Genomic DNA, 24,452 nt, shown 5'->3' on the forward strand with positions numbered 1-24,452 from the left:
TTTAAATAGACTGAAGACTTGTAGGAATGCTAGAAAAACTCAGTGCTATCAAAGACCCTCACTTATGATCATATGACCAGTTTACAGTCATCTATCTGATCGGTGGGGGTGAAGACAGAATTGCTTGTCTCCTTTTACCTTATAATCCAGTCACTCCACTGTTATTGTTTTTTGTTTCAACAATTTTCAAAAGGGAGCTTTGATCAGCTTTTTCACAGTGTGTGGGAAGGGACATGGAACATGTTTTACAGAGAGAACTGGAGCCTGGTGATGACACGAGCCTGCCCAGGTCTAGCTCAAGCTGTTCTTAAAAAGGCCTTCCATTCAACACAGGCATTTCTCACCTTCATGGCTCTGAAGTCCTTCTTCATCTTCTCAGGTATTCCAGTCATGAACGAAAGCTCAGGCAGCAGCAGGATTTCACCTTTTAGCAGCTTTGAGGAGAGAATGGAGAGGAAAAATAAGGCAGTAAAAGATGGTCCTGTTCCTCTGACCTCACAAGACATGCCATCCCCAGGGCTGGGCCTGCAGGGACATAACTGGTACAATAAGGAACACGAAACCCCAAAAAAGAGAGCAGTGAAACACTGTAAGTATTTTACCCTTTCCCCTCAGTCACAATACTTACAGCCTGCTGTATTAGGTAAAGGAAAAATGTTGAAATGGTCAAAAAAAGAGGAAAAACTAGAAAAAAAAACTCCCATCCCTCTTGGGCCTCCAGACAAGCTAAGGCGATACATCCCATCCAGCTGGGGCCTTCAGATCTTATCTTAGCTGGTTGATCTTCAGCCTTCTCACTTAAGACAGAAGAGTCAGTGTCAAGGCACTTTCCCCTGGCTCCAGTCCCTGTTAAATGTCTACGACTTCCCTAATGGATCCAGTGTTTTAAACTTTTGCAGAAAATTCTCCTTATTCCTTAACCTAACTTGCTCATATGGATACTTAGCTCCTCCTTATGGGGACTTCAAAAGCAAACACTCCCATGTGAAGTGACGCCTCCGGCTAGATGAGACAGCCCTGCACAGTTTTCCCCAACCACACTGTAACACTGCTCCACACAAGGCTCCCAGCACCATGGATGAAGAGCATAAGCTAGAAGTGCAAATCTGACACCCCCTCACTCACCATCCCTTGGTTATTCTGTCTCTCACTAGGCCTGTGTATCAGCAGTGGCTGGTCCTCTTCCTTAATTGTGATCCCGTAGTTTTTGCTAGAGCAGGGCAGAGGCAGGAAAACGTTTCAGAAGCAGCAACACTACTCTATGGCAACACAGTCTGGGTTTCTTAACCAGCACTGGGGTACATAATTTGCATAAAATCCTTGTCAAGGATCCACCAGAAACTCATTAGAGCATATTTATAACTGGAAAAGGCAGGCTCAACTTAACAGTGCAATTAAATGGAGGAGAAATTTCTTAACAGTCCAGGGGAAAATATACTTAAAAAATGCATCAGGTTAGGGGTCCCTGAGTGGTTTAGCCAGTTAAGCATCCAACTCTTGGTTTCAGCTTGGGTCATGATCTTGGGGTTGTGGAATCGAGCCCCAAGTCAGGCTCCATGCAGAGTCTGCTGGAGATTCTCTCTCTCTTCCCCTCACTCTTTGCCTCTCCCCCTGCTCGTGTACACTCCCCCCACACTCAAATAAATAAATAAATCCTAAAAAAACCCAAAAAACTGCATCATGCTGAAAGCCTTGGTCAACTGGAAAGGCAAAATGATAGTCAAATGATTAAAGACTTGAATTTACTCTCTCCAGCCAGACTTCTACCTAAACCACCAAAAGAAATTTAACTAAAAACCCTGGTATTAATTTATAAAGTAACTTCCAAAATTATTAAATGAAACTATAACAACAGCATATTCAAGTCAAATCCCACAAACAAGCTCATTCAATCTTAGGTGCATTACCAATCCAATTATTTAAAAGTGTCCCACTGTATGCTACTATGGAACTCAATATCTTGCTACAGAATGGTAGACTATATCCCACACCCACCCAAAGGCCCAAGCCCAGCCTCTTCTTTCCACCTGTAGTATTCCAAGAATGTGATCTCCTTCCCATCAGACATTGTGAAGCTATCTTTTGGTGTCTTATTCCAATCCACATCATCAATACGATAGGTACGATTGTTGTATCGCGTTATAACAATATTGCCAACCAGAAGCTTAGTGCACTCATCCTGGAAGTTTTCTTTGTTCTGCTGATACATGGCATGCCTTTGGAAAGAGACAAAAGACTTTTGAATCATATCTGTATACAGAGAGCACAGTAAAAAGGATGGGGGATGCAAATAAGTACTTCAGGGATATGATCATAGCTATCCAGCACCAGAAGGCTCCAGCTGTCTCTTTTAAGAGATAAGACTCTCATCTCTTTTCTTTTTGACATTACCAAAAAAACCCAAAACAATAAAAAATAGTGAAAAGAGGGGTGCCTGAGTGGCCCAGTCGGTTAAGTGTCTGCCTTCAGCTCAGGTCATGATCCCAGAGTCCTGGGATTGAGCACTGTGTCGGGGTCCTGGTTAATAGGGAGTCTGCTTCTCCCCCTCCCTTTCTCTCTGCCCCTTCCCTGCTTTCTCTCTTAAATAAATGAAGTCTTTAAAAAAAATAGTGAAAAAATAAAAGCCAAATTAAAAACAGCACCTACAAATTAAAAACATTCACAGTTTGCCTTCAAATAAGGTACTTTAATCATCAAAATAATTATTTTGTATCATTATTATTAGGATAGTCTATGGAGGAACAACAAAACATTCTTTAAACAATATTTACCCTTTTTAGCTAATGGAAGGGATTACAAATACCTATCATTAGACAGGTGACATGGTGAAGATGCTGAAGATGCAGATGAACAGACTCACCATAGATAAACATACCCTCGCGGTAACCTCTAAACAGTGCTGTGAACAAGCCAACACAGGAACCTTGCAGAAAGCATGTCTGAATATGCCCAGGGAGTCAAGGAACGTTTACACAAGCAGCTGATGCTTGAAGGAGCAATCTGCCAAGCAGAAATGCTGGGGCAGGGGAATGAGTGACACTCCAGGCAGAGGTAGCAGTAGGCAGGGGATAAGCAGGTATCTGGCGATGGGGAGGCCAAGGAGGTTGAAGAGGGATAGAAGATGGTAAGCACATGCTGAAGATAAGCAGGGACCAGATGTGAATGTCCTTATAAGTCAAGGATCAGAGCTTGGACTTTTTTCTGTGGGTCAGTGTCACCCAAGGTAGATTCTTCAGGAACATTGGTCCCTTTAGAGGTTGTGAGGAGGTGTGAAAAAGTCTCCACAATCAAAAAAGTGGAGTCCATTCTGTAAATTATGAGCACTGTTTAGAGAGTCACAACATAAATGAGGACCTCGGGCTGCTAAAGAAACATATTTACCTTTATTTACCTCCAGTGTATTTAACCATGGATTCCTCCCACCCTCTTCCTTTTAACCTCACTGAATGAATATTTATTGTCATCCTGGGCAATTAGTATCCTGCAAACTCGCCTTAAGAGAGACTGCAGTAAGTGATGAAAAACCATCTGAGAGTCCAAGCAGTTCAACCCTGACGACAGACCCTGGAGCCAATGTCTGGGTTCAAATCTGTGTCTTCCACTTACTAGCCTGTGAGACTTTGAATGAGTTATGGTTCTTTGTGCCTTGGCTTCCTCAAGTGAAAGTGGGGTCAGGGAAGCACCTAACTCATAGTGTTGAGAGAACGCAATGACTTTATCTGCATGAAGCACTGAGAACTGTGCCTAGCACACAGAAAAGAACCGTGTGTTTGCAAATATCACTTCCATCATCGTCATCAGTGCCTGATACATGCCAGATACAGAGAGAGAGAGAGAGAGAGAGAGAGAGAGAGAGAGAAAGAGTGTATGTGTGTGTGTGCGTGTGTGTGTGTGTGTGTGTGACGCCTTACTCTGCAGGTTAAATAGAAGAGATAGCTATAAAGATAGTTCACTATAGGGGCACCTTGGTGGCTCAGTAAGTTAAGACTCTGACTCTTGATTTTGGCTCAGGTCATGATCTCAGGGTCGTGAGATCAAGCCTGGTGTCAGGCTCTGTGCTGGGCATGGACCCTTAAGATTCTCCCTCTCCCTCTCTCTCTGCCCCCACCACCACTTGTGTGCTCTCTCTCTGCCTCAAAAAATGTAGGTTAACTATATATATATAGTTGTGGAAGTCAAAGGAACCACTAGGATAGAATCCATATTCCAACACTTTTTAACTTGTAATTTATTTTCAGAATTCTTAATGACAGTTTTTAATATTCTCTCACCAAATCCCTTTCCCCTAATCACTGTCTTTTGTATCAGAAAAGGTAGGAGGATGACATGGAGGAGGAAGGCACAAACAAGAAAAAAGCTAAAAAGGGACTGAAGAACACAGGAGATAAACAATATAGGCCTATGTCTTGTTACTCCAATATTCAACATTGAAAAGCAGATAAAAATCAATGTTTTTTAACTGCATCTATTTCACTTTGACTTCTATACTGGGATTGAAATAAAAAAATTTAAAAAATCATACTGAAGAGAAGCCAGACCAAACAAAAAACAAAAATGAGTATATACCATATGATTCCACATACAGAAAATTCTAGAAGATGGATACTAATCTCTAGAGGCAGAAGCAGAACAGTGTTTGCTGGGGCGCCTGGGTGGCACAGCGGTTAAGCGTCTGCCTTCGGCTCAGGGCGTGATCCCGGCGTTGCGGATCGAGCCCCACATCAGGCTCTTCCGCTGTGAGCCTGCTTCTTCCTCTCCCACTCCCCCTGCTTGTGTTCCCTCTCTCCCTGGCTGTCTCTATCTCTGTCGGATAAATAAAAAAATCTTAAAAAAAAAAAAAAGAACAGTGTTTGCTGCCTGTGGTGGAAAGAGATGAACAAATTTAGAAAGAGGTCTAAAAGAGACATGAGTAAATTTTACACGGGCAATGGATATGCTCATTATCTTCATTATGATGTTATGTTGGTATACAAGTAAGTTACAACTCATCAAATTGCATACTTTAAATGTATGAGGTTTATTTTGTCAATTGTGTCTTACTAAATCTGAAAAAAAGAAAATAAATGAACAGAATAAAAGATCTCAATGAGACTGAAATACAGATTAGGATTGAGTGTCCAATAATTACTAGTGGCATTTAAGTTAGTTGGGGAAAAGGATCATTAAAAAACGGGTAAGAGGGGCGCCTGGGTGGCTCAATCGGTTAAGTATTTGTCTTCGGCTCAGGTCATGATACCAGGGTCCTGGGATCAAGTCCCACATTGGGCTGCCTGCTCACCAGGGAGGCTGCTTCTCCATCTACCTCTGCCATTCCCCACTTTCCCTGCCCCGCTTGTACTCTCTGGCTCTATGTCTTTGTCAAATAAATAAATAAAATCTTAAAAACAATTAAAAGAGGATAAGATTTGGGCCGCCTGCGTGGTGCAGTCAGTTAAGCGTCCAACTCTTGGTTTCAGCTCAGGTTGTAATCTCAGGGTCATGGGATTGAGCCCTGCGTCAAGCTGCACACTCAGCGCGGCATCTCCTTAAGATTCTCTCTCCCTCCGCCCTTCCCCCCCTTTTGCATGTGTGCGTGTGCTCTCTAATAAATAAATCTTTAAAAAACATGTTTGGGGTGCTTGGGTGGCTCAGTCAGTTAACTGTCTTCAGCTCAGGTCATGATCCTGGAGTCCCAGGATCAAGTCCCGTATCAGGCTCCCTGCTCAGTGGGGAGTCTGCTTCTTCCTCTCCCTCTCTCTGCCCCTCCCCTGCTCTCTCTCTAATAAATAAATAAAATCTTTAAAAAAAATACATATTTAAAAAATGGATAAGAAAACTTGCTATCCATTTAAAAAGTACAATCTTCATCAATTTAACATTAACATGTAAGAAATTAAACAATAAAATCAGGTGAAAATATAAACATTCATATGTTCCTGGCATTTAAAAAATCACAAACTTTGTAAAAGATATATTGTTTTGTAGCTATGGTAACAAGTAGCCATAAAATCCAGGGTTTGTTTGTTTGTGAGATTTTATTATTTATTTGAGAGAGAGAAAGAGCAGGTGGAGGTTCAGGAGGAGAGGGAGAAGCAGAATCCCCACTGAGCAGGGAGTCCAACATGGGGCTTGATCCCAGGAGCCTGGTACCACGACGTGAGCCAAAGGCTTAACCAACTGACCACCCAGGCGCCCCCATAAAATCCAGTTTTAAACCTGCTTCTTACGTCTATATCGATTCACCTCAGCAAACATACTTTTGCAAGCTATCCAACCGGAGTCGGACCCTTGTTTCTGTAAATTGGCCAATCAGGGAACAACTTAATCCAATAAGCATCCCAGAGGAGAACTACTCAACTAACAACAGACCACCTGAGCAACCATGCTTCCGCTGCTTGCCCCTCTGCAAGACTGCTGTCCTGAACTCCATACCTCTCCAGTACTCTCCATAAGATCAGCAGTCTCTCCTCACTGCAGTAAGCAGTAAATCAGCCTTCTCTTTATTTCAGATAGAACAGAGGTCTCATCATCTTTGACAATTCTGGAGGTCTCACCATGGTCTGTGGAAGCTCTTCCTCGGCAACACACCAGGAGTTTCAGACCCACAGATGCACTAACTGGGCTCCCTGTGCTTAACTCCACTTGTCCTTCAGATCTGCTGCCAGTGAGTCAATCCTGACAACTAGCTGAGCTCAGACTAGTTTCATTAGGCTGCTTATCATTAGATAGAGCTTTCAGGTTAGAAGTCATTGTTTGGACCCAGGTCTTTGTATGGGTCTTTGGGCTTTTTGTTTTGAAGGAATACCATTCAAAAATTATTTTTGCCGGGGCGCCTGGGTGGCTCAGTCGTTAAGCGTCTGCCTTCGGCTCAGGGAGTGATCCCAGCGTTCTGGGATCGAGCCCCACGTCAGGCTCCTCCGCTGAGAGCCTGCTTCTTCCTCTCCCACTCCCCCTGCTTGTGTTCCCTCTCTCCCTGGCTGTCTCTCTCTCTGTCAAATAAATAAATAAAATCTTTAAAAAAAATTATTTTTGCCATTAACTTGATTACTCTCCATCTGCTTACTTTGCTTTTGCTGTTTTTTGTGTATATGCATAAAATCTTCTTTCATGTGTTTTTGCTTTGCCCCGAATTTCCTTCTTCCTGTTAAATGTACAAGAGAGTGTTCTATAGGCAATGCATGGAGGTATAAGCCAGATAAGTCTCTGAACCAAGCCAATCTACTCCTAAGACATCATAGCTGGAGGTCCATTTGATTAGAGACCAATTTGTAAAAAAGCAAGTGGTCGAACATCAGGAAGGCACTTCTTGTCTTGGCAATTTGTGAAAGAAGATCACTATTTATTTAGTTCAAATTCCAGGGTCAATGATAGTTGGGTCACTGATCCCATGGCCCTTCCTACCTGTGTATGGAACCTAAAATATGGTTCACAAACACACATCCTTAGACAACTTTAGTGCTTCTCCCTCTTGTTTGTCATAGACTTGCCTAAGCCAAGGTCCCAAACACCATGGGAGAATTTCTGCTTCGAATATAAAGGTGTACCATTGCTCTAATTCTGGCACTTTCCTTAGTAAAAAGCAAAAAATATTTTAGGTTAAACTTACAACATCCAAAGTGCACACAGAACATTCTCCAGTATAGATCATATGCTGGAGCATAAAACAAACCTCAATGAATATAAAAGGATAGAAATAATACAAAGTAAGTTCTCTGATCACAATGGAAGAAATTCAGGAAACTCACATACATGTGGAAAGTAAACAACACGCTCCCTTAAATCATCAAGGCATCAAATAAGAAATCACAAGGGAAACTAGAACATACTCTGAGTTAGATGTAAATGAAAACACAATATACCAGAACATATGGGATACAGCTACAGCATTACTTAGAGGGAAATTTGTAGCTGTAAAAGCCTATATAAAAATATATATATATCCCAAATAAACTAACCTTCCACCTTAAGACACTGGAAAGTGAAGAGCAAACTAAACCTTAAGTATGCAGAAGGAAGGAAATAATGAGTGTAAGAGTGGCAATTAATGAAATAGAGAACAGAAAAATACAGTCAACAAAACCAAACACCGGCTTTTTCAAAAGGCCAACGACACTGACAAACCTTCAGCTAGACCACCTATGAGAAAAGGAGACTTGGATTTCTAAAATCTGGGACGAAAGAGGGGACATTACAACTGGGCTCACTGAAATAAAAAGAACTGTAAGGGAACACTCTGAACGGCAGTATGTCAACAAATTAGATAACCTCAATGAACTAGACAAACTCCTAGAAAAACACATATTACCAAAACTGACCCAAAAATAAATAGAAAATCTGAACAAATATCTAACAATATAGGAACTGAATTAGTAATTTAAAAACTGCACACCAAGAAAAACCAAAACCCAGATCACTTCTCTGTAAAATTTCTACCAAGCATTCAAAGGAAAACGAATTCCAATCCTTCATAAACTCTCTCAAAAAACAGAAGAGGAAGGGAATACTTCCCAACTCTTTCTATTAGGCCAATATTACCCAGATATCAATACCAGACAAAAGTATCATAAGAGAAATACAGATATCGCTTAGGAATATAGAAAAAAAAAAACACCTCAACAAAATAGAAGCAAACCAAAACCAGCAACATATACAAAAAATTACACACCATGAACAAGTGGGATTTATCCCGGGAACGCAAGGTTGATTTAATATCAAAAAAATCAATTTAAAAAGCAGGATGTTTTGGGGCACCTGGGTAGCGCAGTCGTTAGACATCTGCCTTCGGCTCAGGGTGTGGTCCCAGCATTCCGGGATCGAGTCTCACCTCGGGCTCCTCTGCTGGGAGCCCGCTTCTTCCTCTCCCACTCCCCCTGCTTGTGTTCCCTCTCTCACTGGCTGTCTATCTCTGTCAAATAAATAAATTAAAAAAAAAAAATCTTAGAGACAAAAAAAAAAAGCAGGATGTTTTGTTTTTTAAATGATCAAAACCCAATTTCCTTTCATGATAAGAACACTCAATAAACTAGGAATAAAATGGAATTTCCTCAATCTGAAAAAGGGCATCTACAAAAAACTCACAGCTAATATACTTAATAGTGAAAGACTGGATGGATATTTTCTTCCTAAGATTAGGAAAAGGACAAGGATGTCCATTCTAACCACTTTTTTTTTTTTTTTTCTGGTTGAACTGTCTTTATTAACAAAGGGAATATCCAAGGCCACTACATTGAGGTGGGGCGGGGCCAGGGCTTTTTTTTTCCCCCCTCACTTTCACCACTCCTATTCAACATTTTACTAGAGGTTCTAGCAGGATAATTCAGCAAGAAAAAGAAAAGAGATCCAGATTGCAAAGGAAGAAGTAAAAGTATCTTTATTTGCAGATGACATGATCGCCTAAATAGAGAATCCCAAAGAATCCACGAATAAACCATTTTAACTAATAAATGACTCCATGGGTTTTGTGGGATACAAGACTGATATAAAAAAAATCAGTCATTTTTCTATACACTTGCTATGAACAAACCGAAAATGAAATTTAAAAAAAAATCCATTTACAAATGCATCAAAAAGAATAAAATACTTAGGAATAATTGCAAAATTTATACTCTGAAATCTACAAAACACTGCTGAATTAGTGGTAAATACATATAAAATTTTGTACTTAGAAAATGAAAAGATGGGGCGCCCGGGTAGCTCAGTCCTTAAGCGTCTGACTTCAGCTCAGGTCATGATCCCAGGATCCTGGGATCAAGCCCCACATCAGGCTTCCTGCTAAGCGGGTAGCCTGCTTCTCCCTCTACTACTCCTCCTCCAGCTGTCTCCCTCTGTGTTGAAAAAAAAAAAATCTTAAAAAAAAAAAAATGAAAAGGTAATTTTTATATCCAAAATAGGGAATTGTGCAGAAAACAAAACTAATCCTACATATACTATATAATTCACCTATAAATAGCTTTTGTATAGTTATAATAAAATATGACTAACTTTTATGAAAGTAAAACTCTAATAAAAATAAATTTCAATAAATGGAAAAACACGCCATATTTGTGAATAGGAAGATTCACTGAACATTCTCCCCAGTTGACGCCAATCAAAATGCCAACTGACTTTTTTTCTTATTTTCATTAAATTATTCAAAGAATCACATGCGAGGATAAATGAGTGGCATTTACTATGAAAATTCTGAAAACAGGATTCCCTGACAAATATTAAAAGCTAATAAAATTACAACAACTAAAACACAGTATCACATTGATTTTAACCACTGGATCAAAATGAAATATTCAGAAATAAATCCAAGTATTTTAACATACGATAAAGACAGCGATTTAAATCTAAAAAAAAATGTTTTCCAATAAACTGTGTGATAGTCCCAAGGCAATCATGATGATCCCAACATCACACCAAGATAAATTCCAGAAGGTTTAAAACATTAGAAAAAATAAAACATAAAATAAGTTAGATCTAAGAAGAAAAGTAACTCAGAGGCCATAAAGAAAGAAACAGTGCATTTGAAGACATCTACGCTTATTGAAGAAATATTCTTGAACACTTACTACATGCTAGGAACCAACTAGAGCTGGATGTGCTGTGAGAAAAAGACATGGCCCCCACCATCAAGGAGAGACAGTCTAGGAAAGATAGAATACATAACTACAAATTCACCCCGAAAGAGTGACCATCCTCAACCTCTCATTCTCACACCCCACATCAAGCCAGGACACCGACTGAGCACCACTTTCAAAATATATCAAGGGTTCTCACCACCTCCACTGCTATTGTCTTCATGCCTCCACTGGATTCCTGGTTGGTCTCCCCAACCCTACTCCCACCCTCCCAACTCTCTCCCCCACGCAGCAATGGGAAGGATCCTTTTACAACTGAAGCCGCATCACGTCACTCCTTGGCCATAAATCCTATGCTTCACTCAAAGTAAAAGCTAAAATCCTTACAATAGCCTTTCAAAGCTTTATACTGTCATCTCCTCCATCTTCTCCATACTTCCCTGCTCTAGCCACCCTGACTTCCCTGCCACTCCTTGAATGAGCCAGGCATATTTGTGTCTTTTAAAGGCCTTTACCCTGGCTGTCCCTCTGCCAACAAGTCCCTTCACCCATATATTCACCTGGGTAACTCAACTCCTGCAAGTGTTGGCTTGAATGAACTTGACCACTCTACTTAAAATTACAGCTCTTCACCCTCCCCCACCCCACCCCTGGTACTCCCAATCTCTGCTACTCTTGTGTTCCACTTTTTCTTCCTTCCAAAGCTCTCAACACTTCTAGTATACTATACAATTCACTTACCATGTTTATTATTTATTGCTCATGGACCTGACTACAATGTAAACTCCCTGAGGAGAGGGATCCTTGTTATTTAACTGATATGTCCTAAGACTCTGGTATACAACGGAAGCTCAATAAATGTATGTTGAAGGAGTCAATTTATCAGATAAGCAAAGATTTATAAGACTGATAACACCTAGTAGTTGTACACAGCTGGTGGAAAAATGAATGGAATAAGTGTTCTAGAGGGTAATCTGTCAATGTATATTTAAGTATCTTTTTTTTTTTTAAAGATTTTATTTATTTGAAAGAGAGAGTGTGTGTGAGAGAGAGAGAGGGCGCGCATGAGCGGGGGGGGGNTTGCTTAACTGACTGAAACACCCAGGCGCCCCTATATTTAAGTATCTTACTATAGCAAATATTTTCTTAAAGTCTTTAAAGTGTTCAGCCTTTTCATTAAGTAATTCCACTTCTAAGTACATAGCCTTAAAAAAAGAATCTGTGATGGACACAGATTTATCTATAAAATGCGATTTCATGAAGCCATTACAAATTAATCACACCTGTATTTACTTTAGTAAGTGGTTTACTATAGTAACACATTTTTTTTAGATTTATTTGTTTATTCCAGAGAGAGAGAGAGAGAGAGAGAGAGAGAGAGAGAAATCCTCAAGCAGACTCCCCCTGAGCACAAAGCCTGAAGCGGGGCTCAAGTCCACAACCCTGAGATCATGACCTGAGCTGAAACCAAGAGTCAAACGCTTAACCTACTGAGTCACCCAGGCGCCCCTATAGTAATGCATTTAAACAAAAATTCAGGGTGTGTGTGTACTAAACCAAGCCTTCTTAACCAGAGATTTAAATACAAGTCCTCCTCAGGGCACCTGGGTGGCACGGTTTGTTAAACATCCGACTCTTGGTTTCAGCTCAGGTCATGATCTCAGGGTTGTAAGACTGAGCACCGAGTTGGGTTCCACACTCAGCATGGAGTCTGCTTGAGGATTCCTCTCTCCCTCTCCCTCTGCCCCTCCGGCTTGTAAAGCTCTCTCTCTTTCAATGAAATAAAATAAAGAAATCTTTAAAAAAAAATACAATTCCTCCTCAAAGGTACAGCAAGTCTCTATTCAAATGCCTATCTCAGCAAGACTTACATACATTTAGTACTCTTGATCTGTTCTACAATTTAAAACCTAAACAGAACAATGGCCCATCTGTATTCAGCTATTACTGAGCTTTTCAGAAAATTATTACCTACTTAAAAGTAAATCCCACCATTCACTCACATGACATCCAGTACCGAATCATTCCGAATGACCTTATGGGAGACATCAGCTAGGAGAAAAAGACCTCCATCTGTCCTTCGGATGCTAGCTGCATAGCCTGGCCAGATCTGCAACCTGAAGACACAAGTGAGCTTTACCTCAGAGTTCTAAAAAAAACACAGATACTTCCACGCCCCCATTTGAAACAGTTGAGCAAATACCGCCTGCCCCCCTCCCCAGTAACAGTGAGAAAGCACCATGAAACAAAGTAAATCAACATCATTGTGAGCTTACTAAAAAATTAAACTATGGAACAGATTTAACCGATAAACTGTATTCACAATTGTAAAATACTGTTGAGATTTCTGTACTACATATGGTAATCACAATGAAAAATTTCTTTCCAGAACATTCAAAAGTGAGGAAAAAACCACCACTGACCTGTGTTGCTGTAGTACCATAGCACTTGTAGGGTCATAGAAGTTTCTCCCCACAAGCTTCATATCTAAAAGTTTCATTACCCTGAAATGAAGAGCAAAAATGGGTCTTCTAGAGAAGAATCAAAAAAATTCAAGCTCTACTACTCTTAATTATATTTTCCTTTTGAAGCCTAAAGTGTCAAAATTGTTGGTGCCCTTTGCACAATGTAGCTTTTATGCTGAGAACACCGTTGCCAAAAGAAAGAAAAATTGTCAATGCATTTATCCTGAGGTATATACAACTGACAACAGCTTGTCCTACATACTTGGTGACCAAAAACTGAGTTGATTTCCCAGGTTCAATTTACATTATTTTTCACCATTAACTAAAAAGAATGCAAGAGAGTCAATTTCTGTTTGTAAAGATCAGTCTGACATAGGAAGCTATGTTTGTCCTGGCAGTTTAGCTTACTAGGTAGAAATTAGGTTCTGTGTTTCATTCAAAAAGAGGTGGTATAGAAATAAGTTTTATGAAAATTTGGGTCTTACAAAAAGTAAAAAAAATTATGAGCTGTCTGAATCCAAAAATCAAACATGGAAAAAAATTCTTCCAGCAAAAATTTTTGCATGCTACCACTTTGAGTAGCCCCATCAGCGACACCATGAAATTATGCAATATAAACATCTGCTTTTAAAGTTCCTGAATGATTCCAAAGGAACCCAACCAGCCACCTCAAACCTACCTTCATTATACCCAAATCTGGCTAATCACTTGACATAATTTTTCAATAAGTTACCCTCAATACCATCCATTTATTTCATGTTTCCAAACTCATCTTTATATGCGCGTGGTATAATACCATCCAAGCTTCTTGAAGAGAACTATTACAAATATAAGACTGAGATTAAAGAAAATAAGCTGTTTTCTCACCGACGGAAAACAACATTGTAGAAGGGAATGCATAAGTCAGAACAGGGCTCCAGGATCTTTGTCAACTGAATCTTAATGCTGATATCTGCACCATCGGTTTTCCTTTGACTTTTTACCTCAAGAACCTAACAAATAAATATATTCAAGTTAAAAAAAAATGACAAAACTACCAAGCCCTAATCTAATCCAACTGTGTTCTAGCAAACACTAAAATGTCTTAAATATGTGTTCTACTTTCCCCTCATTTTGCTGTCCACACTGGGCCAAATCATAATATGACAACAAGGGTTTAAGAAAAGATTTGGTAAGAGGACTGACTAGCAATAGATGCCTTACCATTTAAAATCTTAAACCACTCTCTGTCACTGAGGTCAAAGGCTTCCAACCACTCCTCTAAATGTGAGAAGAACTTGAAGAATTTAAGAAAAAGTTTCTTAGTCTGACATTTCTTTGTTATGGAAAAGCCTGTCTTTCCTCTAAGAATAGGAAAATACAACTCAAACATCAGGATGTCTACGATTTCCTACCACTCAAAGCACCAGAACTACCTTAGGTTTCACTCCAAAATATATTTCCTATCTGGTCTTACTTGTTGAAGCTTAACAGGCAGATAGAGAATAGATCCATCAAAAGCAGTAACATTTCCAGTGACAGCTTGGTGGTCCTTCAACATGCCAAACCTCATGCTTTTGCACTCCACACTGGGGCTAGAAAACAATAAAGAGGATTTTACTTCAATTTGCTCAAACGGCAGGCAGTCTTTACTACCCCTGTGTAATTGGTTTGGTAGAGAACCAATCACTTGTAACTACTGCTCCATCTAGTGGTCATATTAAAATCCAAATATATCTGACTACGAAAAGAATTTCAACCCAAGAATACCTGCCCACAGGAAAAAAAACCATAATTCCACCACCCAAAGACAACTGCTTTAATATGTGAGCGTATGTTCTTTTCAATTTTAGATAAGAGTTCAGAAAACTTTCTCAATAAAGGGCGGCCTGATAGCAAATATTTTAGGCTTTACAGGCCATATAGTCTCTACTCAACTTGGCCAACATGCACAAAAGCATCATGGACAATACGTAAACCAATGAGCCTGGTGATGTTCCAGTAAAGTTTTATTACAAAACGGGCAGCAGGCCAGATTTGCCCTGCAGGCCAGCCGTAGTTTGCCAATCCCTGCTCTAGAGTCTGTAGAAATACACACTTTAAAAATAACTTTTCAAAAACAGGATTTTTTTTTTTAAGAATTTATCTATTTTTTTGACAGAGAGAGCACAATGGGGGGGGGAGGCGCACAGGCTGAGGGAGAAGCAGATTCCCTGCTGAGCAGGGAACCTGATGGGGGGATCGATCCCAGGACCCTGGGATCATGACCTGAGCCGAAGGCAGACACTTAACCAACTGAACCACCCAGGCGCCCCCAAAACAGGATTTTACTCCAACTCTTTTTCACTTGTGGCAACTTCTACTTTTTATTGATTCATTGTCACAAATCTTACAGCTTTGAAAAGCTCCAGTAGCTACTTGGTACAATGGCTATCCCATTTCATATCAATAACACACACCCTTGTTGTACAACTGGAAAGTTTAAATAAATCTAAGGTTAAAAAGCATTAAATACGTTCAAGTACATGATGAAAGATTAAAAAGTCAAGCAGTAATCCAATATAGCCGTCCCCAAAACTAAACACTCACATGCTATTATCACATTTCAAAATGCTTCTCCAAAAATTCATCTACATGAATGGCACTATGCCCTAAACACAGTATTTAAAATTGTCTCTCTGGATTTCCTTCACATAATACAACGAAGCCATAGGATAACCAGTCCACTGCAATACATCTTCTCAGTATCCTCTCAACAGTCTGACATGCTCTTTACATTGTGGCTTCAAAGGTCCAGATCTACCATCTCGAAATTTATAGAAACCATGTCTTCTCTACTGTCCAGTCAATGCAGAGACCTGTAAAGACTCACACTTCTTTCTGCTTCATTAACATTTGTCAATCCATTTCCAGAGAAAGGGCTCTTCCCTCTCATTAATGGTCATCTGTTTCTTTTGTGTTCCAGAGCAGGTCCATTTCCACTATCCCCCTTCTCAGGGGTTCAATTTCACCCTCTTTTTTAGCTCCTTCTCTCCACCTGCCACATGTGCTCAGCTTTAAAGCAATCCGGCTACTCTCTTCAATTATCATTCTTTTTTTTTTTTTAAAGATTTTATTTATTTATGTGACAGAGAAACAGTCAGCGAGAGAGGGAACACAGCAAGGGGAGTGGGAGAGGAAGAAGCAGGCTCCCAGCGAGGAGCCCGATGTGGGAGTCGATCCCGGAACGCCGGGATCACGCCCTGAGCCAAAGGCAGACGCTTAACGACTGCGCTACCCTGGCGTCCCCAATTACCATTCTATTTCTCATTCCTCTTACATACTTTTTAAATATGAGGCCAATTGACTGGCTATTTCCCATTGCCTGCGCTCTCCTTGGTTCTTTTAGTCAAGTTTTTTTTCCCCATAACTCTAACAAAGCTACTAGAAAAGCAACAAGGGTGTTCTTCAGAGTAAATTCAGTAACTTTTTTTTCCTGTGGCCAAAGTCAACCACCCCCTCCTCAAAGGAGCCCTTCCTTTGGTCTTTATAATCTGTCTTCAGGGTATTTCCATCTAACTGTTCCTTTCTTTTCTCTTTCACTCCACTTACTCCTCTTATACCAATTAGCATCTATCTGTGATTCAAAAATTCAGTCTTCCATCTTCCTATTTTCTCTCCATAATACTCCAAAATACACATTCATTTTCACAATTCTAGCTAATATCCTCCAGCTAATGACTTTCCTGAGATTTTAAGCAGGTTCCTTGCCCAGCGTGGAGCCCAAAGCAGGGCTTGAACTCATAGCACTGAGATCAAGACCTGAGCTGAGATCAAGAGTTGGATGCTTAACCAATTGAGCCACCCAAGTATTCCCTTCCTGAGATTTGAAAAGAGAAAACAAACTAACATGAATTCTTAATTTTTAAGAAGTATGAGAAACCCTGAAGTTATTGATGTAAGGTTAAAGTTATTCTGATTTTCTTACCCTCAAATTTCACCCTAGACTGCCATTGGAGAGCCACCATGGTATGAGACTTATGCAAGGAGGATCCAGGTTTTGTGGGGTGCGGGTCTTATACTGGGGTAGGGGGGAGGAGTCTCTCTTTAAGAAGAGGAACACAAAATTACAGATAAAAAATAAATTAAAAGATTATGGAAGGGGTCTATGCAAATGAAAGGCCCTGACCTTAAGCTTCATCAACTGCACAGTAAATCTACCTTACAGGTGTATAAAATGGCACCTATTAAATTAAAATCTGAAATGGTAACATAGCTAAACACAAATTATGTCAACCTTAAATTTACCACAAGGATCTGAGTTCATGCATTATTGTGGAGGGATGTTCATCAGGAATCACACAGAAAAATATTCAGTTATTCCAGGGAAACGATTTCATTACTGTTCTTTAAAAAGTGAACACAGAGAAAAAAAGTTGTGAATACCTGAAAGTCACATGATATTGATAAACTGCTTCATTATGACACTGTATTTTAATAAGGTTCAATCCCAAAGATTGAGGTGTTCCTTTTGAGCCTTGCTTCACAAAAAGCTCTCTGGAAAATAAACAAAAGCACACATATATACCAAAAACAAAAACGCAAACAACTCACGCCACAAAAAAATCTAAAAAGAGAAAAAAACATTGAGAGAAGTAATATTTTACACTTAGCTTACACAAGTTACACAAAAGCAACCTCTGAAGGCTAGAAGCTAAATTCTTAGCAATCTCTAATTAGAGAAGCAAGATCACCCTCTGCCCTGGTAATGTCAATGGAATAACTGAGGCCAGCTAACAAAGAACACAAGTATTAGTTCCACCGAGAAAGACAAACTGCTGCAATATCTTTCCTAGATGATTTCCTAATCTTCGTTGTGACAAAGAACTGGCTGTGTCTGAATTGAAAAGGAAATGAAAAATCATTTGAGTCTACTCTCTGGTACATACTATCTAAACCATCAACCCCATTTCACTTCATCAGGAATTGTCCCACCTCTTTGTCATTCTCCCTACTGGCAAAACCCCAAAAGAACAAAATAAACAACGCTGCAGTACCTACCACCCACAAAGGCTTTTAGACACAACAGAAACAGTGCTTACAATATTATGAGAAGGCCTCTTCCCACATCACTATCGAGCAGAGAAGGCGTTGCTACAGACTTACTTTTCCTTGTGTTCTACGGTCCCAAGTAGAGGGTGATCCAGAGGGTGCAGTGAGGATGACGGCAGAGGTGATGGTGATGACAGCTGGGTAAGATCCCGAGAAGTCAGGCTGAGAGCACCAGGAGCCTTGTACACTCCTCTGCCTATACCACCAGCTGCTCTTCCCAAAGGTAATAAAGACATACCCGAATTCCCTCTTCCAAGCATTCTGAAATGTTTAAAAGAGAAGCAAATCAGGACTTTCTCAACCATGCTCCTATCTATACCTCATTTAAATGATTCCTTCAAGTCTACATTCTTTTCCTGAAGGAGTCAGCAAAAGGGACCCAAACCTTGGGATTCTCTCCAGATCCAAATACACCTACACGACTCATTCACTAATTGCTATTAAAACTGACTCTCAAAGACAATTTCTATGGCAGACTCATTTGCTAATTGCTGTTAATACTGATTCTCAGGGCCAATTTCCATGGTAGAATTGAGGTGAAGAGTGAATCAGCCAGGTTAAAGAACCACTACAATCAGTTTAACTTAACAGGGCAAATGGAGGTGTAAACTGCTCAGTGAAGAACTACTTTTTACCCTTTTCCAGTGACTGACTGGATCAGTGGCTGCTGATTATTCTTGGAAAATATCCATTCTTTAATATAAAACCATGCATTATTTATAAGATAATACGATCCTTTTCAGAGTTTCTCTTTGGGCTCATTATGAGATCTTTCATCTGAATTTGACACTTACCCTTGAAGGCAACTTTACCCACCTATTCCAACCAACGGAGGCCTCTGCTATCTTGCTATCCCCAGCTGCCAACACGGAAGGATCCGGAAAAGTGGGATAGGGTTCTTCTTTGTCCTTGCGCACCATACTGGTAGACAAGCCTCGACCTAAAATGCCTCTACCTGAATGGAAGGGCCAAAACCCAACTATAACTCTGAGTTGAAGGTGTTGTAAAGTACAATTATTTTTCTGAAGATAAACTGTATGTATTTAAGAACAAAGCAATCATACATATACACTACCATACTTTTTTTTCAAGTTAGTTTTCCACATACCTAATGGAGGCATTTCCCGTTTCAGAGGGGTCCGGGACACTGTCTCAACGCCCAGTCCTCGGAACATAGAGACCAAACCTACAGATTCCTATGGAAGGTTAATAAGTAGAGTTATTTGAAAATATATTTCGACAGTTATTCTAAGATGTAGAATGTATTTCATTTCTAAGATGAAATAACAGTGTTATTTCAATGACTGCAAGTGACACACATTCTCTAATGCACATAGTGAAGTGTTTAAGAAAACATAATAAGGATATTTCTAACAACAAGGCACGCAGAAACATTGATGGTCTTCTTAAAGTCTTGGTAAATAATAAAAATCATCTTTGAATTCTATACATGATAAAAGAATAAAGAATAAAAATACCTCATAAAAATTATTTAAGTAGTTTTTTTAGAGGGGGGAGGGGCAAATGCAGAGAGAGAGACACTGTCAAGCAGATTCCACGCCCAGCATGGAGCCCAACACCGCCTGATCTCACAACCCTGAGATCATGGCCTGAGCTGAAATCAAGAGTTGGAGCTTAACCAACTGAGCCACCCAGGTGCCTCTTTAAGTAGTTTTAATAAACACTTTTAATAAACACTTTCAATACTTATAACTATGTCATCTTAGGTTTTTAAGTATAAATGCAGGTATAGTCCATGATTTGATGTACAGAATAACAAAGTGCAATTTTTCTAGTTTGTTTCCTATATACCCAAGGTAAGAGGAAACATGTGTACTAGTTAATAAATTTTCAGAAAAAAACAGGACCATTTAAGAGTACCTGAGATCTGGGTTTTTTAAAACAACCTCCCAACAAAACTTGCTACTGTTTTTCTGTGGCAGTTCTGAAAGTTAAGTGGTGTTATACCAATTAGAGCTGCCACATATAGACTCAGGCAAGTCACTGGAGAAAAAATACAACATAATGTCATCTTTTCTTCTGCTTATAGAACATTACATTTGACACCGTCCACTCTACTTAAAATTGTCATAACTGCATTATCAGGTTCTTCTATATTTGTTAACTCTTTATTCTTTGAGATTTCTAAATGATAGTCAAACGCCATTCTTAAAATGACTATATAATTAGAAGATTAAGAACACACATACATACAATTGTACACACATTAGAAGCAATAGCTAAGGACCTTTTTCTTTAAGATTTGGGCAAAGAGCCCTCTAAAAGGAACCTTCTTAATAATTATTACCTCAGAAGCAGGAGTGGCTGCTAATACCATAGAGCCAAACCCAATGCAAAAATCTAAACACTTAAAAGCCGTATCTTCAAACCTGTCATTTATGTATGTATGTGTATCTGTATCTATAGAAGCTAGAGGACTGAGATCTATACCCAAGTCTATCTAGCATTCTTTATGAGGCACTTTTTCTTTTTTTTTTTTTTTTAAAGATTTTATTTATTTATTCGACAGAGATAGAGACAGCCAGCGAGAGAGGGAACACAAGCAGGGGGAGTGGGAGAGGAAGAAGCAGGCTCACAGCAGAGGAGCCTGATGTGGGGCTCGATCCCATAACGCCAGGATCACGCCCTGAGCCGAAGGCAGACGCTCAACCGCTGTGCCACCCAGGCGCCCCATATGAGGCACTTTTTCTAAATTCGAAACTCTAGCATTTGAAATATATGCTCAGAATGCAACTAAGAAAAAAATAAACACAACCAACCAACCAATGAAACCCAAATCTTTTTTTTTTTTCATATAGGGCTTCATAGTTATTTGAAATCTGTTATTTCCTCTGATGATAAGCTGTAAGCTGCTACCTTGCATCCAGACGTGGTCTTACCCTTTGTGCTGGCCCACTCCGCGGGCTTGGTTCCCCTGGCTTTCCAAACACATGGCCTCTGCCTGCAGGTCCTGCCCTGCCCAGAGCTGAGTCCAAAGGTTTAGGAGCTTGCGGCCAAGAGCCCGGCATCCGTACACACTGAGATGGGTGCACAGAAGAGCCCCTGAAGGGTGGTCGGACAGGATCCATTGAAAGGCTGCAGAGGATACGGGTGTCGATCCTGTTCTGATCAACTACCTGCTGGCATTTCATAAATTAAAGATCCCCAATTGTTTTCCTTTTCCTTCAAGACAGACTCGCAAACCATTAAAAACATAGTTTCCTTAGGTCAGACCAGTAATACAATCAACCTCCTATATCATATTCACTTCAAAAGCTCTATTTAACAGGAATGTTCTAAACACTCTCCATCAGCAAGCCCTTAAAAGTCAAGCTCTCATCAAAGTTACTTATATTTTCTACCCAAACAGCCTCTCAGAGAACTCAGTCCTGTAAATTATTTACCTGTTGTACAAGGAAACACTTTTTATGTATGAATATGATTTTGGTTTATGAGCAAGTTCACAGTTACCATAGCCGTATTACAAAATTATTCTGTCAGTAAATATTTAAGGAATTTGCTGTTTTGAGCCTATCTTTCCTCTACTAGAGTCCTAATTTTTTTTCTCAATCTATTTGCACATTAAACTATTCCATCTCCCCCCTGATCTCCGTAGTTGCTTCTCTGAATCCTTATCCAATTCCTCTCTATAAACTCTTCTCTCAAACTCTATCATAACTGAAGTTTCTAGGATGTAGACCCTTTCGCTTTGAGCTTGCAATACCTGCTGAGTCTCACGGTTGACCTTTAACACCCTTTTCTCACTCAGGTAACTAGGGATGAGGCCCTTCCTGCTCCTCAATTCTCAGGACCACTAGGCCTCCTCAAAATCACTTTATAATCTATAGAATTCAGGAGTCCTTCTTTAAAGAGCTCCCTTCGTCGCCCTGACCCACTCGTGATCCCCAAAGAATCCTTAACTGACACTTTCTTAACTTTTGCAAAACCTGCCTTAAGCATTTGCTACAAAAAAAATTAGACCATCTATACGAAGACTGACAGAATTCCTAGGTGGAAGCAGTTCAGGATCTGGCAAAAACATTTTTTAAAAATTTTAACTAGACTATCCTCTTTTACACAAAAATGTCAGGAAATGCCTCCCTTCCCTAAAGCCTACCAAAGTTCTCTCCTTTAATTGCTTAAACTCTTTTTCAGCTAGCCAGGCATCTTTGCTCCATCTTCCCAGCACCACCCAAAAATCAGTTGCCTAACTGGTACACACTGAGGGGCGCTATAACACCTACAAATTACCAGATCTCTGGCATCCTCCTTTCCCCAATCCTCCCTCACCTCCATCATCACTTCTATGGATTCTGGCCCCTCCTCCAGAAGGCCCTCCCTTAAAGTGGACTTTCTCCTTTGATTAGTTAGCAGAGGGTTAGCTAACTAGAATGTGCAACAGGGAAGGGCCCAGGGCCAGGCCTGCCTTCCCCACCTCTCCAGGTGCCAGCTCTGGGCTGGGGTACTATGACTGGGGGCCTAACCAGAAGGGAAGCCCCCTGATGGCAAATCTACCTCCCCCCTCCACCCCAGAGGAAAATCCCCAAACCAACAGCTTTACTGGGGTTTCCACCCACTGTTTCCATCCAAGTAACTCTCCTGTTCACTCAGACCCAGCAGAAGTCCCCTCTCCCCTTGGGCCACAACCTTAATACCTTCTCTAGGTATTGCGTTCATCCTCCACACCCAGCGTCAAATAACGACTTACCCCCCTGGCCCGGCCCCACCCGGGGCCCACAGTCTCTCGCGCCTGCGGTGGGGGTAGGGGTGGGGGGTGGGGAAGCAGAGGGTCCCCACTGGGCCGGAAAGACCCCCGCTAGCTACCACAGCCTTGAGCAAAAGCCCACCCGGCCTGCAGCGGGGCTACCTGGGCCTCCCTGGCCTTCCAAACCTCCGTTCTTTCCACACAGCAGGCTCGAGCCGTCGCCAGGCTCCCTTGAGACTCAGGAGAACACCACGCTCAACGCACCAACACGCCGAAAGGCCCACATGCTCCAGACCAATTTCCGGTCCTCTCGCGGGGCCTCAGGGGCTGATCCCATTGGCCAAACGACGTGCCACTCACAGGGTGCATCCATCTCATTGGCTCGTCTGTGAAAAGAACTTCTCCCTTTCTAGCAGCTTCGTTCTACAGAAGGTTCATCCCCAAAAGGGTGTTAGAAATGCGGATCTGGATGTTAGGCGTAAGCCTAAGCATTACAAGTATTATGTTTCTAAGATCTGGACTCTGTTCTGTGGGCAACTCCGTAAAAAAAAAAAAAAAAAAATTGCTCAGGGACGCCTGGGTGGCTCAGTCGATTAAGTGTCTGCCTTCGGCTCAGGTCATGAACCCGGGACGCTGGGATCAGTCTCTGCATGGGGCTCCTTGCTCGGTAGGGAGTCTGCTTCTCCCTCTGCCTGCTGCTCTTCCTGCTTGTGCACGCATGGTCTCTCTCTCTCTCCCTCTGACAAATAAATAAAATCTTTAAAAAAAAATTGCACATAATGAAGTTGACTTGCCCCATCCTTCCCAGTTAGAGGATATAGGAATATAGGCTAGGGTAAGTTTGAGTTTACATTCAAATACCTAATTATGTGATCTCTGCGCCTCACTTTCTTTATAAAATAGTTATAAAAGCATCCATTCATAGGGTGTATGGAAATGTAAGGAAATGTACATACATTAATGAGATGATGTTAATAAATTACTTACCACGATGAGAAGATTGCTTGCAATAAATGTTGCCTACTATTAATATTTATAGATGTCTGAATCTGTAGGCCAAGAAAAGCTTTCTCTAAACTATATAAAAGTATTGGTGGTTAATTTTGTAATTACAGAATATTCCCACCCAAAGAAATAAAGATTTCTCACCCTTTCCAACCATTTTGGCAAATAACCACACCCCTTGCCAACCCCAGGTTTTAGGAGGTGGTTGGGGTCAAGTTTCAAGACACCTTAGCTGATGCTATAGCACTGGAGGCTTTTCCAAACCTCAGATATCTCATACCTTGTTCTAATCAATACATTCAAGGACTCTCCTCAAATCAGAATAGAATTTGATCAGGAAGATTTACAAAGCAGGGATCTAATTGGCAAGATACCCCTTTGGTCTTTGTAGATGTTATTTGTTAAACATTGTTGTTTTCTATTAACACATATAGCAGCCAGAATTTTGTTGCCCGTTCAAATATTAGTAGCAAGTGGCCTCAAAAACAGTAATGCAAATTGTTTTGTAACCTTGGTAAAGTCCCAGCTCCCTGTCCTTTTAGGTACTTTGACCAAATATTGCATGAAAGATTCATTCCATGCCCAGGAAACAGTATCTTAGGGGGAGGATTCAGAAGAGCTTCACAACAGCAATTTTCAGATAATGTTCTAAAGCTGTCAGTTTTA

General features: G+C 40.6%; 1 protein-coding gene across 2 annotated transcripts in view; it reads right to left on the reverse strand.

Moving 5' to 3' along the window:
- Window positions 1-22,971, reverse strand: part of PIWIL2 (piwi like RNA-mediated gene silencing 2) — a 72,946-nt gene extending 49,975 nt beyond the window's left edge. The window contains exons 1-13 of one of the 2 annotated variants that reach the window (XM_002914775.4): window positions 22,944-22,971; window positions 20,977-21,216; window positions 19,185-19,272; window positions 18,893-19,031; window positions 18,131-18,337; window positions 17,411-17,521; window positions 14,463-14,580; window positions 13,874-13,998; window positions 12,965-13,045; window positions 12,545-12,658; window positions 2,028-2,216; window positions 1,126-1,210; window positions 345-434 (exon numbers count right to left, since the gene is read on the reverse strand). In XM_002914775.4, the coding sequence (XP_002914821.1) occupies window positions 345-434; window positions 1,126-1,210; window positions 2,028-2,216; window positions 12,545-12,658; window positions 12,965-13,045; window positions 13,874-13,998; window positions 14,463-14,580; window positions 17,411-17,521; window positions 18,131-18,337; window positions 18,893-19,031; window positions 19,185-19,272; window positions 20,977-21,165 (1,536 nt within the window). In that variant the 5' untranslated portion in view covers window positions 21,166-21,216; window positions 22,944-22,971. Of the gene's footprint in view, window positions 1-344; window positions 435-1,125; window positions 1,211-2,027; window positions 2,217-12,544; window positions 12,659-12,964; window positions 13,046-13,873; window positions 13,999-14,462; window positions 14,581-17,410; window positions 17,522-18,130; window positions 18,338-18,892; window positions 19,032-19,184; window positions 19,273-20,976; window positions 21,217-22,943 lie in introns of those variants that run through there. The other variant, XM_019794737.2, reaches the window with a different exon arrangement.
- Between the last annotated feature and the right edge of the window lie 1,481 nt (window positions 22,972-24,452).

The sequence above is a fragment of the Ailuropoda melanoleuca genome, chromosome 5, assembly GCF_002007445.2.
Source record: "Ailuropoda melanoleuca isolate Jingjing chromosome 5, ASM200744v2, whole genome shotgun sequence".
In the NCBI taxonomy this organism is placed as follows: domain Eukaryota; kingdom Metazoa; phylum Chordata; class Mammalia; order Carnivora; family Ursidae; genus Ailuropoda; species Ailuropoda melanoleuca.